This window comes from Mytilus edulis, chromosome 8, assembly GCF_963676685.1.
Source record: "Mytilus edulis chromosome 8, xbMytEdul2.2, whole genome shotgun sequence".
Taxonomy (NCBI): domain Eukaryota; kingdom Metazoa; phylum Mollusca; class Bivalvia; order Mytilida; family Mytilidae; genus Mytilus; species Mytilus edulis.
In genome coordinates, this window is record NC_092351.1 from 42175784 (window position 1) to 42194657 (window position 18874).

At 31.2% G+C, this 18874-nt stretch overlaps 1 protein-coding gene across 1 annotated transcript in view; it reads left to right on the plus strand.

The window, feature by feature from the left end:
- Window positions 1-18874, plus strand: part of LOC139485604 (Krueppel-like factor 12) — a 44231-nt gene that overhangs the window by 20584 nt on the left and 4773 nt on the right. Inside the window, exons 4-8 of the mRNA XM_071270218.1 lie at window positions 1591-2322; window positions 12121-12220; window positions 15493-15586; window positions 15958-16166; window positions 18174-18347. Coding sequence (XP_071126319.1) covers window positions 1591-2322; window positions 12121-12220; window positions 15493-15586; window positions 15958-16166; window positions 18174-18346 — 1308 coding nt within the window. The 3' untranslated portion in view covers window position 18347. The remainder of the gene's footprint in view (window positions 1-1590; window positions 2323-12120; window positions 12221-15492; window positions 15587-15957; window positions 16167-18173; window positions 18348-18874) is intronic.

Below are 18874 nucleotides of genomic sequence, written 5' to 3' on the forward strand. Positions count from 1 at the left end.
TGTTCCCAGGTTGCAACTGGTAATGTCTTGATAATAGTTCTTAACAAAAAGTCTCATAAACAGATATTTTGAAAGGATTTATTTATGATTGAATCTTTATTTGTCAGCATCAAAAGCAGATTATTTTCTTTACTTTTTCATCAGGATTTTTTTATTGATTGTTTACTTCCAATTTAATCATAATATTGGGGCACATCAATTTCCTTGGACAGCTTCAATCTTCATTATCCAGAAAATTGGATAAAAAGGGGTGTGTCAAGTGGGTGGAACACCATCGATTTTCCTTCCAGTGGGAGTTATGATGATGGATCAATGCTAGAATGTCTACAGCAGCTGAAAAAACACAAAAAAATCTTTAACCTCATTAGAATTTGAGCAATGGATTGTATAAGTGTATGTCATGTCTAGGGTACACACCGAGAGCCTGGAAGGATGTATTACACACCCACGTTCACTGTTTATACACAAAATGTAAAATACTATCATTTCAGTGAAGGGATACTTGATTAACATGAAAATTACATCATTAAATGTTGAAATACAATCTGAAGGTACAGTTTTATCTTTTTCTTATATATTTAACTGTCTTCTTATTACTGTTTTTATTATTTGTGTGGAAAATATTAGTTCATTGGTTACATATCCTTTAAGTGGGCACTGCTGAACAAAGGAATTTTTATATCAATAATACTTATAATCGTAAGTTGATCTTACCAGTAATGCATTCAATGAAATAAAAGGTTGGGAGAGTTAAACATTTAAAAAAAAATAAAAAATTTAAGAGTGAGCTTATAATAATTTAGATGTGACTTGGCTTTTTCATTGTTGACATATGTAATTGTTTCCCTTTGTGAAATATTTCTACGATTTTAAGGATTAGGCGTACTTATTATTATCTGGGAGATTGATTTATAAATCCTGAAATTCTTGTCTTTTTTTTCCTTTCTCTTCTTCAACTAGCCAAATAACCTAGTGGATTAAATGACATTTTGTGGAATTCAGAAGAAGAACTTGAAGTTATAAATATCAAAACATGTTTCTTACACATGTGTGACCAAAGTACAGTCTTTTTAAGGTTCCAAAATTACCACTGTACCGATCGGAGATTGAATCCTTTAAGTAGATCTCAAGTGTTATATAAATCTACTAGGTCCAGGATAACACTACAATTTTTCCAAACTCTAGAAAAAATATACCTAAAAAAATGTCTTTTTAGTTTTGTGTTGGTTTTTCAAATGGTATGCACAAATATATGTATCTATACATGTTGTGCATTTTTTTTTTTTAAATTACCAGTTTACTAACTTTTCATACCACATGTAGGGGCATTATGTTTTTTGGACCGTCAGTCCGTCTGTTGGGCCAGGCCTGCTTTAGAGTACAGTTTTTGCTCAAGGTAGTTTTTTTTATGCAGTTGAAGTGCAATCAACTTGAAACTTAGTAAACTAATTTCAATGCCAAATTAGAGTTTTTACCCCAATTTCATGTTTCACTGAACTAAGAAAATGATAGTGTCAGTGGGGCATTTGTGTACTATGGACACATTCTTGTTTTTATAATAGTTTAGAATATTTTATTCCAATTTTTCAGGTAAATACCATGACAGAAGATACATTACCAACTGCAGTAGTAAGCCAAAAACGCCAACATAGTCCCATTTATAATAACTCTGACCATTCTTCATTTGACAACTCAATCACAGACAATAGTTCAATGGAAGAACCTCGGTATAAGTTAATGAAATTAGAGGAAATTATGGACTCACATGAACAACAAGTGTTGTACAAAGATTCACATATGCCGATTTCTGTGAAATTGGAACCGCCTAGTCCTGAAAGACATCAGGATTATATGTCACAAGTTAATTTTCAAAATGGATTTGAAATGAGAGATAAAGATGTCAATTTATCATCTCCATCGCAGATAAAGAATAACTTTCATATAAAATTAGAGCCACAGGATGGAGAAGGGAGTTTTTCATCGCCAGATTTAAGTCCCGATTCTCCAATGTCTTCTTCAAGTGGTAGTTATCTCCCTGGAGTTCCATCTCCAATCCCATCACAGGTGCTAAAAGATGAGGATTCAAATTCATTTAAAAATGGTACAGTAAAAGGGGAGGACCAACAAAAACAATTGCAGCTGATTAAACTTAGTCAAATTAGATCAGCATTTAGTAATATTAATCGAAGTAATGACAGACCCAAATCTGTTGGACAGATGTTTGCTTTAAAGAAACGAATCAAACAGGCCCAGCTGAATGGAGATTCCTCCCTGACAGATAATTCAAAAAGATTAGTCAAGATCTTGCCAGCTCCAGGAAAGGTAAATGATTTATGATATATGGATTTATATTGAGACAAAGTGACTTAGCATGCAAAGATATCTGGGTGAAAACAAAGAGTGGAGACTAGGGCTGTTCCAGAATTGAATACATTTGTATTATCATGATTATTGTGGTTAGGTTGGTAGATACTTCTATTCAAAGTTTATGGGTGGTAATAATGCCATAATCAATAAAAATTTATGCACTGTGGGGTAAATTAAAAAGCACTTTCCAACCCCCCTCAATACTTTTATTTCTGGCACAATCTGTAAATCTTTGTACAATTTCCATGGTTATTTTGGAGGATACTATCTGCAAGATATCATGAAATTGTTTAAATGGTAAAATGTTTTATGACGTCTTTCCAGGCTTATTTTAGAGGGTACTCTCTATAAGTAGAAGATATCAGATTTGTCTAAAGAGTGAAATGTTTTCTGACGTCTAAGTCTGTGTGAAGTACTTTTCTTTCTTCAACCAAGTACTTATTTTCATGGAGTTAATTCCCTAACTTGATTCGCTATGACTATGATGGCATAAAGATTTATTTTCTTTGTAAGATTTATGACATGAGTTGCTATCTTAGAGTCTGAAATCAGCAGATTTTAGTTTTTACCTTGTAAATCAAAATTCTGTCACTGATAAACATAATAACATACAGAAAGATTTTTGAAAATGATTTTAATGACAAATTTTATGCTTAGAGTAATCAATTTAGAAGAAAATGAAGGCTAAGTATATTGAAACGTGTATATTTACACGTGTGTGTGTGTGTATATAAGGTGGGTTGCATGATAGACAGATATCAACTAAAAAATAAATGTTAGGGGGTTACAAGACCTTTATTTTCAAAATTACAAAGGTTCAGAAGAAATTTTTACTTATAAAAGGATGTAATGACTAATAGTTTTATTAACCTTAAGGGATTCTATGTTCTGCTGATCTTTCAAATGATCATGGGGATTGTAGGCGGTAAAGTAAAATGTGATGCAAAATCACATTGTTAACAAAAAAATGTTATTTATATATATATATATGTATAAGTAATACATTATGGTACATGTTATATGGGTAAATTATGGAACAGACCAGTACCATGTTGTTAGAGGTAAGCCTTGTATTGACTGTTTATTTATCCGTTTACAATTTATGGGTCCAGCCGAAGCACGCCATCAGGTGAGGGATTTTCTCACTGTATTGAAGACCCAATTAATTTGGTAATCTTCAGCTGTTTTCTGCTCTTTGGTCAGTTTGTTGTTTCTTTGAACTAGTCATTCCCCATTTCCATTCTCAATTTTGTTTGTTATAATAGAGTTTGCCTTCTATCTCTTTGTTTAGAAATATTTTTTATTTCAAGGTTTTTGGTAAAAAATACAATAAATGATCAGGAACCTTTTCATGGAGAACTTGGAAATATTGTGGGTCTACCGTAACTACAATTTAAAAATAAAGGGTTACTAGACATTCAAAAGTACTAGATTACATGAAGTTGTTGCAGCTTGAGAATTTTGATGTTTTTTTGACTATTTGCTTAAAAATGGCACTTTACCTAGGTTGTTCTGTGTGTCTAGACTCTCAGTCTGAATGCATTCTAGGATGTTAGAGTTATACTTTGTATATGAATTGTTGTTCACCACCCTAGGTTGGAATGTCTGTGTGTCCAGACTCTCAGTCTGAATGCATTCTAGGATGTTAGAGTTATACTTTGTATATGAATTGTTGTTCACCACCACAGGTTGGAATGTCTGTGTAAAATAGATCAAGATAAAAATGGTAACCCATGAAGTTGTGTAGGGATCAGAACTTTTGAATAATTTGAGGGATCTTAATGATACTTGGTATGATCATTGTGGGGAATGTCCAACACCAGAGGCTGTGTCTCAAATAAGTTTGCATATCTGTATGCAAGGTCAAGGTCACACACATAATTTCAAATATATAAAGTAATAGCTAATTCCGAACTTGTTGATATCTGGAATGATATGAATGATACCTGATATTATTGTTGCTAAGACTCTATGTAGAGTATACAAGCTTTGGGGCTTCTGGTTACGCATCTACCTAGAATGGTTCTTAAAAATTATACAAAACAGTAACAAAAAAATATGCAGTAGGATAAATCACAAATTAGGTTCTAGATTTAGGAGAGACATGCTTAGGGCTTTTTTTACCATTGTTCTTAGTACTCAACACTCCTCAGTTTATTTGGCCATTTATCTTAACAAATATTTTGTAATTATTTTTATTATCCACTTTCAATTAAGATCCTGAGTTAAAATCAGAGAGGCCAACGTTCTTCAATACAAATGACAGAGAAAACAAAAAAAAGTGTATATAATTGATTCTTTCCTTTGTTTTTGCTGGCTAGCTGTAGGAAGTTAGTTATAGAGTACACAGCTGACGTACTGTATGAACACTTTCACTTGCTATTTTTTTCCATCAGCTCAGTATGAGACCAGTTCATTAAGGACAGTCTGTGGTTTAATGTCGACTCTCGGTACAAACAACTGATCTTTACAAGTATCATACAATCCTCCTGTTCATTTTATGCCTCATTTGTCAGATGCTTAAATATCATATCATCAAAATATTAAATATTTATATGCATATTCAAATTTTCACACCTTCACACCTTCCGATATATTAAAATCGGTCAATGTATGTTTAAGTACTTATGGTGTATTTAAATATTATTGTGAGTGTTACATCATTGTACAAAAGATGTTTTTACTTTTGATCCGTGTTTTTTCCTGCCAAAAATTCAATAAGTGCAAAACTGACTTTTAAAGAACTCACTTGACCTGAGTCAAGAAAGAAAGGCTGAAAGGAAGTCAGCCAGTTTGTGCTGTTAAAGTGTGTTAGTACCCAATAGAAGGGGTGAAATAATGATAAAAATTTTGCTAAAAATTATATTGTGAATTCATTTATTTTTGTTGCTACATGTACTAATGTTTGTGGATTCAGGAAGAATTGTGTATCAGCATACATGAATAAATGAACATTGATGTAACATTTCCAATTGTATCACATCTTCTTATTTTTATTGATTCTGCAGTAAAGATTTACTCTTTACCCATAAGATCCATGAAAATTGGTACGCCACAAACAGTACGGTAATGAATCCTCAGTAAATATATACCTGTATATGATCATACCCGTAGCCAGGGAGGTTCGGGGGGTTTGAACGACCCCCCCCCCCTTGAAATCAAATAAGCACTGTTAAAGTCAACGTTTTGTTCAAATTGTGACTGTTAAAGTCGAGTTCATGAGTCCAACGAACTCCTTGAAAATTCCTGGCTACGGGCCTGATGATAACATATGGTACTTAATTATAATTGCCTTTACAAATAAACAGTCCAGAAGATAGGACATTAGATATTTTTTTTGCAGAGAAATGCATTATAAACCTGTAGCAAATGAAATTGAAAGGCATGAAATATTGGAAATAATACCTTCAGATGTACGTAAATCTTCACTTTTGTAGGGCTAGGAAAAGTTCCTGAATATACTTGTACATGAAATATTTGTAATAAAGCAAAGTACAATCTTTTCAACAATACTATTAGGCACATTTAGTGCCTGTACCAATTTAAGTTTCCTGGAGCATATGAAGTTTGTTGTTGGTTGTCTCTATATTTACATCTATTTTTGTATGCCCCACCTAGGGTCATTATGTTTTTTGGTCTCTGCATCCATTCAATCTTTTTTCGTTCGTTGGTTTATTTTTCTATCCGTCCACTGAGCATGGAAATAATAGTGAGAGTGGGGCATCAGTATACCATGGACACATTCTTGGTTTTAGAAGTCGTAGGTTGGTGGTTGCTGACACAATGGTCTATTGTACTGTCCAATATATTTGGTTATTCCTGTTTATTACTTTTACTGTGTGGGAAAAAAACATAGTTCAGAGATTTATACTATCATAACAAATAAAAAGGCAAACAAATCAAGTGTTTAAATATTAACATTTAAATTCAAAGAGCTTTCGATTCATATAAATGTTTAATTTTACGAACAAGGAAATTTATAAACATTTATTTGTTCATGACAAGGAGCATGTCAGATTAAATTATTGCTTACGTACATGGCCTTGAAAAATTTCCTTTCCTTGGCCTTAGACCAAAGGGGTGTGACACCTGGCGTGTTTCCCAAGAACAAAGCAAGCACGCCCATTAATAGTTAACCTAGTGTAATTTGATAGGGAGATATGCTACAATAAAGTGTCCTTATCACAACACTCAATCTAAACCATTGTATTATAGTCCTCAAGACGGCCTGGAAAGTACATATACCGATTATCACAATTTTGTAATGAGATATTCGAACCTCTGCTAGGGATGCACCCCCAGGGCGATGGCTTTTAAAAATCATTTGTCAGACATTGAATACATTGTTTTGTAAAGGCAGGAAATCTAATTTAAAATGTATGGTAGAGGCAGAGAGAAGTCCTTTAGTGATTTTATGACAATGCCAATTATGAAATTTTGCCGTGAAGGTTTTTGAAAATAATTTCAGGTTGTTGGTAAGAAAAATTCACTGTGGGTTTACGCATATAGATTTAACTGTTGAGTGAAAAATTCAAGTCATATTAAGGCAACACCAGGTAATTGTTGTGCTTTTTCGAAAAGTACTTTTGTAGTCAAAATTTGTTTTCCTTCTCGAGAATTATTTCTTCAGCAGTAGCAGTATTTTGTAGTTTAAAAAGCAAAAAAAAAAAAAAAAATGAAATATACAAATTTTGTTTTTTCCTTTTATGTAACAGATTTTCATCCTTTTTATATATGAACATATGCAACATTAAAGTTAACTTTCTATCAGAATTCCAGTGGTCAAGGTCATTTGATATAGATATATATACAGGAAATTAAGTTCCTCAATTGATTTTATGTACCACCCACAAGATATTTCTTTTCCTTCAGGAAATTTGGTGTAGGCAGATATTTGATATTCTATTATTTTTTTTACAGGTTTTCTGGTCTGTCTTAATTATATTCAGTGTTTGACAACAAACTATGTTGTTGACCTCTAAATGTTAGTGGGTTTGACCTCTAGATGTTAGTGGGTTTTAATGTTGTTACCGGGTTGTTGTCTCGTAGGATTATGTGGGCTCTTTAGATGAAACTTAGACCACCAAGGTCCTATATTGTATTTAAATGACCAAGAAGGGAAAGTTATAAGACAAACAGTTATTACTGAAAAAAAAATGTCCAAACTTTTTTTTTATTTTGAAATCATTTTTGAGAGGCTAAACACCCTCTTGGTGTATCAAATTCATGGGTGCACCGTGAACATATTTTGTTATGTTCAATCTATAACATTTTTATCTGACCAGTGTTAATACTTACCAGTATTTTGATATTCGTGTCTTACAGATACAACTAGTTTAAGTTAAACTGGAAGAATAAAGCAGGAAAATCTTTTTTTTTAACTACCGGTACCTAATTAGCTGTTTTTGGGAAACCTTTTGAAATTTGGGGCTGAAAGCTTTTCAAATTCTTACTTTATATGGCCCTTTACATTTTTTGATGCAAGTGCCACTGATGAGTCTTTTGTAGACATAATGTGTGTCTGGCAAACAAAATATTAATATTGTGGTACATTTGTATCTATGATGAGTTTACTTCATGCTTTTATAAGTTATATAATAAGAAATTAAAAAAAAAAAAAAATTGTATTTGTCATCATCTCTTCCATCTTTTCTGTGAGATGATCCTTTATATTACTTAAAATTTTCATTAATTAATGTCTTACAATGGATTTCAATTATAACAGAATAACTTGAGGTTGGATATGCAAAGACACCATGATCATTTAGAAAAATAGAAAGTGGTTTCAATCAGCGTTACTTAATTGCAATATTCATTCCAAACTTGCATATTTCTCTAAATTAATTGACGATTTATTGTACAATTGTCTTATTATATTTATTCATCTATTGTATCTCCTAAAGTTGTTAAAAACAAAAGTTCTTTCAAATATAAAAGTTCAATTGTTCAAAATTTTGCTATAATTATTAATTATTGAATAAAAAATTATCATTTTTTTTATGTTTTAGGAAACATAAAAAGTTCAAAACAGTTATTAAATCAATTTTGTTACTTTACATGATGTTTTAATTTAGATTGATCAAAGAACTGTTTAAAATAAGTGAATTATTTACATTGAGGTAATAGTAATGCATCAGTAGACTAATGGATTTTAGCTTTGAAATGTGTTTAAATCATCACATAATAAAAAGCGATATTAAAATCAAAATGAAAAATCGTCTGACGTAGTTGACTATCATATTCCTTAAAAGGAAGAAGAAAAAAATATGTATTCATATCGTAAGAGCCATTAGCTATGCTTGACATACTTAAATGATCTTTGTCTATGAAAAGGTGTGTCAGGATGAAACCTGCTACACCTACTTAAAATCTATCACTTATGTAGGTAAACTGTTTGCCAAGTCATCCCGATTTAATTGTGTATTTGTATACACATCAGGTTGTTTGGAATAATTTCAGTGAATTGGTCTATTGTTAGACAGTGTTTTGTGTTCAGGGATATATGTTTTTGTGGACTTTTAAAGTGATTGACATAGCGAGAACTAGGGGGTCTGATTTTGAGCTGTTAACTGTATTTAAACACCTAAGTTCAAATTGCTATCAGTATTTATGTCACCTCCTGGGTTGAATCAGGGATAGGTAACCACGTCCACATTTCCAAAATAAAACTTTGTATTCAGCCTCACAACTTTAAAGAAGAAAGATAGAGATAAGACATCAGAAGGAATAGTGTGATTGTTTTTATACCACAATCGATTTTTTTTTTTATTCGTCAAATTTATAAATAACTTTTATTGGATTTTGTTTATTTTTACAACTTTATAAATAACTTTGAAATTGGATTGGACGATAAAAAAAGAGGAAATTACAAAAAGAGACGAGTTTCCCAAAAAGGAAGTTATTAAAGGATAATCTTGACAGTTGTGACTTTTGTTAACGGTTTTTACTTTGTGATTTTTTGGGTGAATTTTCAAACAGACAAAAATGCATTTAACATATGCAGAGGAGTTGTATCTTCATCATCTTTACGGAAACTCTCATCATATGTCATATATAGGCAATCCTTATGTCTGGGTGAGTAGTTAATTAATTAACTTACTAATTAATTAGGGGATATTGATTATTAATTAATTAAAGTAATTTATGATATTGATGTCTATGTAGTTAGTTGAAATAACTTGAAAGTAATCTTGTGGTTGACCATATAACAAACAGTAACACGAATTATTTGAACCCTAGAGTTATTTGGTTTTCTTTGTTATGGAATGATAAACTAGAATATTTTGCTTCTGTATTTATGATATGACACTTGACTGTCTCCTTGTTAGGTATTTTATTGAGATAACAATGGGTGAAAATAATCTGATTAGATAACAATTTAATGAAATAAATCCTGAATTATTAAGATTTGTTTTTATCTGAATTGTCAAAAAGTGTTTGTTATATTATCTCCCTGCATTATAATTACAAATGTTAGGTTATTAAAAAAGTATTCCAGTTATGATTGACACTTGTAATATGATTTTGATTTATGACATTATTGAGTTGAATATAAAAAAGAAGATGTGGTATGATTGCCAATGAGACAACTATCCACAAAAGACCAAAATTACACAGACATTAACAACTATAGGTCACTGTACGCCCATGAATGTCTTTTGAACTGATTCTTCTTCATGCTTTTCTTTATTATTCTTTTTCTTACAATCAAAGGAGGGAACCAGTTTGAACAACACTTGTTTTATCTCCCATACCCCACCTTACATGTTGCCTTGACTTGATTCAAAGAAATGAAGATTGATTTCTTGTTTGTTCCTTGTTGCTGTTTCATTGGACTTTTTGTACCCTAGGGTACATCATGGCAGCCATTATTGGTGAAGGAAGCTTGGGTAACTAGAAAGAATCTTTAACTTCCAGCAGAAAAGAAGAGATATTAGCTTTTCTCTGTTAACATCTCTAAAAGTGATTAGCGATTAGTAAACTGACAACTCTACTGTAAGATATTATGGACAAAGACTGACTCTCAGAAATATTTAAGTTCCTATAACTATAAAAAAAAAATCAATCACCAATATACTTTTAGGAGGTAATATAAGAAAAAGGAAAAAGAACAATAGGCGCTGGACAGGGTGGGGGTAATGTTTGAATGTTACTGTCTTCAAGGACCAATCATGAATAGAGTTTTTGATAACTTTTCTGTGTGAGATTTGATTTGTTATTGTATTATACTTGTTTTCTGTACTTGATTATAACTGGTAGATTTACAATCAAAAGAGGATAATACATACTTTTATATATATCCTTGTTTATAAGAAGAAGTTACGAGGTAAACACACTTAATCGATATAAAGAATGATGAAACATAAGGAAATTGACGATGTCACTCCCCTTCATTTGGTTTTTATTTATAAACAATAAGTCAAGAGTATATATTGGTATACCAATAAAAATGAACATGGTTAATCCATTGTAGGAAGTAAAGTGGGCTAGATTTCCTGATCGGTGTAAGATAACCTATATTGAAATATAAAATCAATACTTAAAAAAACGAATACTGATAAGGCAGAATAATACAACAATTTGTCAACAATTAAAATCGATAAATCGTTAAAATTACACTTTTGGGACTATAAACTTTAAATTTGCTGACTAATAGACTAAAATTTTGTCAATTTTAACCTTGGGGTATTGATTTGAAATGAAAGCAGGTGTTAAGACTTAAGCAGGTTTCTTAGTTGGTTTTAAGAAGACCAAATTTTGTCTGGATATTGAGAAGGAGATCTGAGGTTAATCAGGTTGATAGAGTGAACAAGAGATAACATACTTCCAACAAAATAATCCAAAATCTTTGTAGAGGAGGTCTGAAAATTTTGTTTGAAAAAAGTAAAACATTGAAAAAGAAAGCTTATTTAAGACACCAAATAAGTTATGTTGTTCAATTATAGGTTGAAAATTGATCGAAAGATTTAAGTCAAAGGAGATAAATAAATTAAAGCAAAAATGATGTATTGCAATATACAGATTTGACAGTTGACTATTAGAAAGTTTGTTTTAGGTGTGATTTAATTACAATTATTGTCAATGTAAAATTGATAACCTGACTTGTCATTCAAATTCATATATCTCATATCTCTTCCTACCACACCTTATGGAAGGATTGAAGTTAGAATACTAATGGGCTGTTATATAGGAATGATTTGTTGATGATTTTAATAGTCTAATCATAATATTCATGTTTATATGAGCTTTATTTCAACTAATTGAGAAGCATTTACCAGGCTAGTCAATGTTTATTGTGGCCTAAATTTGCATGTGTTTAGTGGACAACCATTTTGTTTTTTTTTGGGTGTAGGGTGAAGGGGTGGTAACTTGTAAGGGAATGAATATGCTGGCATGGTAAGAACACTCTTGACCTCACTCATAAAATCAAATGGTCTTCCCCTAAGTGAAAGTGTGACCTTAATTGACAGAATTTCCTGAAGAAAGACCAGAGGATAAATATAATCTTTGCCTTTACAAAGTGACTGTCAGCTGGACATTTCTTAATATCTCATAAAAAGATGATTTGTTTCTGATGAAAATATTATGTCAGACAATGTAAAAAAATCAAACAATGTCTGCATTCATGACATTTTTTTTAACTACAAAAATAACTTGTCTTGTCTAGTTTTTTTCCCCTTGCAACACAAAAGACTTAATCAGATAGACATAACTATTATATTAGTAAAGTTAATGGAAATATTTTTTTTTCAGCCTGTTCAAACAGAGCCAGTAGACTTGTCTGTGAATAAGAAAACGTATGACGCTATGATCTCAGGAACACCACCACTTCACGATTTAGGAGGAACGTCAGGTATGTATTATAGGAATATCTCACTAGTAGGGGAAACAGACTACAAGTATAATGCATTGAAATCTACGTTTCATTTGATAGGTAGGGTTTACGTTAAAGAATCAGTTAAGCATGTTTAGGCAGCCAAGTTGAGGGTTTATAATGGCCAGGTTTGGGTAGTGTAGGATGTAGTGTAAGTACTGGTCCATCTGTTTAGGGTCCTATGAAGTTAATGACAACAAGTCTGAAGTATGTTGTACATTTTGCTGAACTAGTAAACATTATTGTTAAGGGGCAGCTGAATCCCACCTTCTGGTGCTGGATGTTCTCACTGCTGTGGGATCAGGACTGTTTTCTGTTCTTTAGTTGGTTTGTTGTCTCTGAAACATTCTCCATTTCCATTCTCAATCTATGTATATATCAGAGGCATATTCAAGACCTGCAATGATTTGCAAAATGTTGAAGTAAACTTATTCTTTCATGTAAAGCTTAGCATTTAAATTCCCTTTTCTTAATTTTGAAATAGTTTTAATAAAGAGAGACTTATCTATATGAAATACAAAAAAGTCCTCAAACCAATATTATCTTGACCTATTTCTTTCCTCTTTAATTAAAAAAACAAACAAAGGAATCTGTACTTATAGATTTTGAATTTAAGATAGTGTCCTCCTGGCGACCTTCGTATAGTGACAAGCACAATTTCCCCATTATTTGTTTGTCAATGTTTTTGTGGTTTGTTTTGAAGTCATAAGTTGTTATCCATTCATCCATGTGTGATGTTTTGTTGTAATAGTAATGTTGGGTTAAAAATCCATACACCGTTGGATAATTAAAGTAGTGATTTAACTAATTGATGTTGACAATTAGTAGTTGTAAATTACCATGTAAATTCATTATGGTATCGAGGCATTATTTGATCCAGACAGAAATGTATTTGTTTATTTTTGTTTGCACAAAAGTACAATCATTGAAAAGGGAAATAAATCCATCAGGAAGCTATATATAATGGGACAAGATAAGGTTGTAGGTATATAAATCAGAAACATGGTTTGAAAACACAGCAAAACTTTCTAGAGCAATTATTTAGGTGCATATAGGCCATAGGGGGAAATTAAGTTCTTTGTGAAGTAAAATGTTATGAAACACCATTTGGAAGATCATGTATTGTAAATTGACATACATTATAACATAAATATGTTAATAGATTAATACACTTAGTAAGACGAAATACAGACATGCACTTTTGTAAATACATAATCTCGATAACAAGATATTTAATTTAAAAAAAAATCATGTTAAAAATGTTTAAAAAAAGATGAATGAAATAAAAAAAATATAAATGTTACGTAATTTTGAAAAATATGAGAAAATATGAGCGTTAATTTATGTCTTATCTTGCCAGGAAGGAAAGTTTGAAAATATATTTCACACATGCAACAATTTGTGTCTGGTTTATCTTTAATGACTTATCATTACATATAGGAAGTTAGGTGTGGAAATGAGGTGTGGCGATGTAGGAGATAATATCATAAATCGTTAAAAAAAATGACAAGTTATGATCTATATTTGTACAAGCACCTGCTCGTAGGTAATCAGGCTTGTCATGATCATGTATGTTCTCCTTTTAATTAATTAATAAAGAATTATTGTAACTTATTGAGATTACTTATTTATGGAATATTACAGTAATTTCCATACATTTAATCTTGGGTAAAGATGAATAACGAATTTTCATTAGGTTTGTTGAAAGACTTTGTCCAAAGTTTCGAGAACCATTAATAGAATATTTCCTCAATCCAATGAAACTTATTTCTATGAGAATAAAATGAATTTAAGTACTTTTATATGAGGACAAAGTCCTCAATTACTATAAGAGAAATCAACAAAAAGAAAAATCATTTTTCAAATCATCATTCACTAGTGTTCTCAAAATCATATTTTTTTTTAAAAACATTTACACTTGAACATAGGCTTTTTCATGAAGGCTGTCATGTCGTAAAGCATAGGATTTCCTGCAGATTTGCATAAAGTATCAAGAAGACTCTTCAGACTTTGTCCTCTTTCACATGTAACACCTGCCTCATATTTGTAATTTTTTCTGCTACGTATGTACTTGTATAAAAAAGGTTTTAGTTGAATAATTTATACTGAATTAGCAAAAGTAACTTTTTTTTAGTAGCTACCATGACATTCAAATTTGTTCTTGTTAGTAAAAATTCAAACACATATTTATCTAAGTTGGTTGAACACAATCAAATGTGTTTTATGTTTACAAGTTTTTTTCATAAAAATGAGATTTTATGCTTTGTTTATGTGAATCTTCCTTAATACACACCCTTTACGAACACACCCATCACTTAAATGTTTTAATATTAATCTTGATCTGTCAGGTGTTTGTTATGATCATAATTATGATATACTTGTCATACTGGATCCGTAGGAATCTAGATATAGTAGACAGTTATCTTCTTTTTGAAATACTAAACTGGCTTAACATGTAGACATGCAACATTTAATCATAAAAAGATACCAGCTTTATGGCATCTGACATATTTTTATGATATAAAATTTCCAAAACTTAATATTAAATCGTCAAATGTGAAGGTTTTATGAAATTATTTTGGAGCTGAATCATTTAATGCGGTCAAATATAGTGTAGCCATCCTCACGAGTAAAATTTGTAATTTTTTGCTGATCAGAATAAAAGTTTGGGTTTAAGATGAAGACCAATTTAACAGGCCGGCACATCCTATAGGTAGGTTTCAGCTTGAGTTATTTTCCTGGCCCACCTTTTTTGAGGGGGAAATAGTTGATTTACACATTTGACTTAGCAAATTCAAAAATGCAGTACAAACAAATCAGATTTAAGATTCTTACTTGATCCTCATGATGAATCAAGCAAAGCTAAAAGAAATAAAAAATGTTCTGAAACAACTTTTTCTTTCTTAATCGCCAGCAAATTAAATTTGGCTGACTTACGACGGAATTTGCTCCTGCAGAAGTTCCAACATGGCAACAAAAAGGAGGTAAAAACAAGCCCAGATAATTCAGCTGAAACCTATCTTTTGTTGAAGTGGATTGACTGTAAGGAGAATTTTCAATGCAATTTGACAAGAGTGTTTTTTGCAATTTGAACTATTCTCTCACAACAAGCTACTTATCTACTAATCAAACAGAATTATAACAAGGGTTCTAATAAGTACTGGGAAATTGATACTGCTGTGTCTTCAGATTTTACAATAATTGAAATGTTTTCTTTTTAGTATGTGATCAGTTATTTCTGTCTATTTCAGATTTAGATGAATCTCCTACAGTAACATTAGAAACAGTAAATAAAATAGGCTCTGCTGCATTGTTATCTCTACAAAGGATAAAAGCAGCTTCAGAGTAAGTAAAAAAGAATTTATATGGTCAAAGAAAGATAACTCTTATAATGTTAAAGGTTAATTTTTATGATGTATGCATTTTTAACATTCATAACTTTTCTTTAAGACTTCGATCAACTTCTGCAAAATCAATATAGCATAATGTTACTTTATTGTACAATTGTCTTTCAGTAAGAATTAAGTGATACATATATGCATCTAAGTTTTCTGATTAAACTAAGGGAGCCAGATGATATGTGTATTTGTAATTAAATTTTTCAAGTGTATTATAAAATTAAAAAAACTTCAGAAATGTTTTAAATCATATTAGAATAATAGTCAGTTAGCTGAGCCTAAAGTCAAAAGTTATATTTATGTTTTTATGTTTTTCAGTAAATTCAAGTCGTTAGATACATGTAACAACAACACAGTACCATCACCTCAGCCAATCACAAATCCCTATCATTTATCCCCTGTGCCAAATTGTGACCCCTTTATTGATAGAGAAAAGAAGAGGCGTGTTCATCGATGTGATTTTGATGGCTGTAATAAAGTATATACAAAAAGTTCCCACCTAAAAGCTCATAGACGAACACATACAGGTATGACATTACATTAGATTCACATCATTTCCATTACCTGAAAAATGTTTTTACTATTCACTGATTTTTTGGGCTTTACACAATTTATGGGGAAGCTGCATCCCTATATCTGTTATAAAATCATTTTTTTATGGTAGGTTGTAATAATGTTCATAAATGAATAAAGAAAAGAGAGAATACAATGTTGATTTTCTCCCTATGTTGGATTGGACCCATTGGTGGTTTGGCTGTTGTCTGCTTTTTAGTTTGGTTGTTGTCCCTTTGGCACATTCCCCAATTTCATTCTCAATTTTATGACGCAAAAAATGTCATTGAATACAAGGAAGTTACCTATTTATATTAAAAGAAAAACACTTTTATTTTTGTGCTTCATATATTGATAATGTTACATCATGGAGCTTGATTTATTGGAAAGGGTCGACCTTGCAGCAAGGTCAAGATGGTCCGCAAGTTTCCACTCGAGTGTTGGGCAGCAACACCATTCCATATGGTCACATGACTCTTATCTCTAGTTGACAAGTACATGAAGCACTATTGCTGAGTCAGCACTCCTGACAAATTCTCTTTATTCTTTAATATGTAAAGGCATGAATGTTTAAAATGAATGGATTTTTTAAACCACTATATCGTATTATATCAGGGTAGCAATTTTAGTCCCATAAATTTGTTGGTGCTTGTACATTGATACTGTAATTGTAAAATAAGAAATAAAAATTCCTTCTAATGACCTCATAAAACTTTACTACAAAACACTGTCATTGAGTGCCCGTCAGTGGAGGTATAAAATCTTACTCTCTTTATCATTTTAATTTTGTATTCTATGTACCAACCTGTATATTTTAGAAAACGAAAATTAAGACCCTGTAATTACATACTACAATATTCACTTCATGAATTCATTAAAGGGATATAAAGTTAAAAGGTAGATAGATGTCTTTTTCCTGAAATGCGATCCACAATTACTCATCAAATTCTTCTGGATGTATTGTTATGAAAATGAAGATATTTGCCACTGAAAACAAAATTTTTTAAATAAGAGTGCCTTTGTAATTTAAAATCTGATTTTCATTGACGCATGGAGATAGGTGTTTAAAAGAAGAAGACTGAATGAAGAAATGTCTGAAAATTGTTGTTAACTATAAAAAAGTTATGTTTTTTTGAATTAATGACATCATCATATTTTGCCTCTTTGAAAAGCTAAATTTATAGTTTAATTAAAAAACCAAGCCTGGATTTTGAATAAAAAAATGTCCATTTATATACTGCCTATTTAGGTTAAAAAAAATATTCCTACTTTGTAAAATTTTGGATTCATTTATAATGAGATATACAATATACAGTATATACCTATATCCCCAAGTGTTGTCTAATAAGGAAATTATTATATTTATTACTATTGTTTAATAATAGGGACTCTTAAATCATTGCAAACTAGATTTAAATATCCTGTTTCTGAAATTAATCTACTTTCATGGTAAATTGATACCTCCCCCAAGTAGAAAATTTCAATTTATAAATTTAAATGTCATTTAAATAAACATTTTGTAATTGGGTGCCTGTTATATATTTTTCAGTATTGTCACACCCATATGTAAAATTATGTTATCTGTCTATCAGCTAGACCCCTGTACTGTTTCCTTACAAAATGTAAAAAACATATTTTTTTGGCATTGAAGAATGTGGAAAATTCCTTCCTACTAGCAATGAAAAATAAATTAAACAAAATATTATTCAAAACATTTAAACCTAAGTTTTAAGAGAAGAATTAATTAAGTTTTAGGTAAAAACAGTATCTTTTTATAGAAACAATAAGTAACAGGATAAATTTTAATTAGTGTTATTGACAGTTTTTGAGGACATGATATAAAAATAAGATGTGGTATGATGGCCAATGGGAAAACTCTAGCATGAAACAATATATTGCTTTTGTTTTTGAATATTATGCAGTTGTTTTAAATACAGGAATTTTCAATAATTTTTTTATGTGTTTTTTTTTATCATTTATAGGTGAAAAACCTTACGTATGTAATTGGGAAGGCTGCACTTGGAGATTTGCAAGATCTGACGAATTAACACGGCATTACAGAAAACATACAGGAGACAAACCATTTAAATGTAACGTGTGTGAACGGGCATTCTCACGCTCAGACCATCTGTCGCTACACATGAAGAGGCATTGAGGTAACTATCTACAGTAATATGTAAAATTTGAGCCTTGTCATGCTTGTTAATGCTGTTTTGCAACTAGTAACAATTGTTACATTCAGAAATGTCCATTAATTTGAAATGGATAAATGGAGATGTGAGGTATGCATCAATGGAACAGAAAACTATGACACAAAAACGCCAAAAGACTTTGAAGGTCAACAAACAGCCTTCAACAGAAATATTCATAAGTGGGAGTCCACTGACTGCCTAAAAGTGGGCCTGCTCCAGACATGTTTCAGTAATTCCCTATATAATCAACCAAATTTTCCCTACAAAAGGGTGACACCCCTCCACTAAATCCGCCACTGATCTACTATCTGTACAATGTCAAGCCAATAATTTACCATAGTCTTAGATAAATGCATTGAATAATGTTAACAAGACTATCAACGGTCTGCCTGCAACACCAAATTTCAATACAGAATAAGTTATGTAGTCCCTGACATGGGACACACACTTGAACATGACTGCTGAAGTACAAACAAAAACATGGTTTTGCT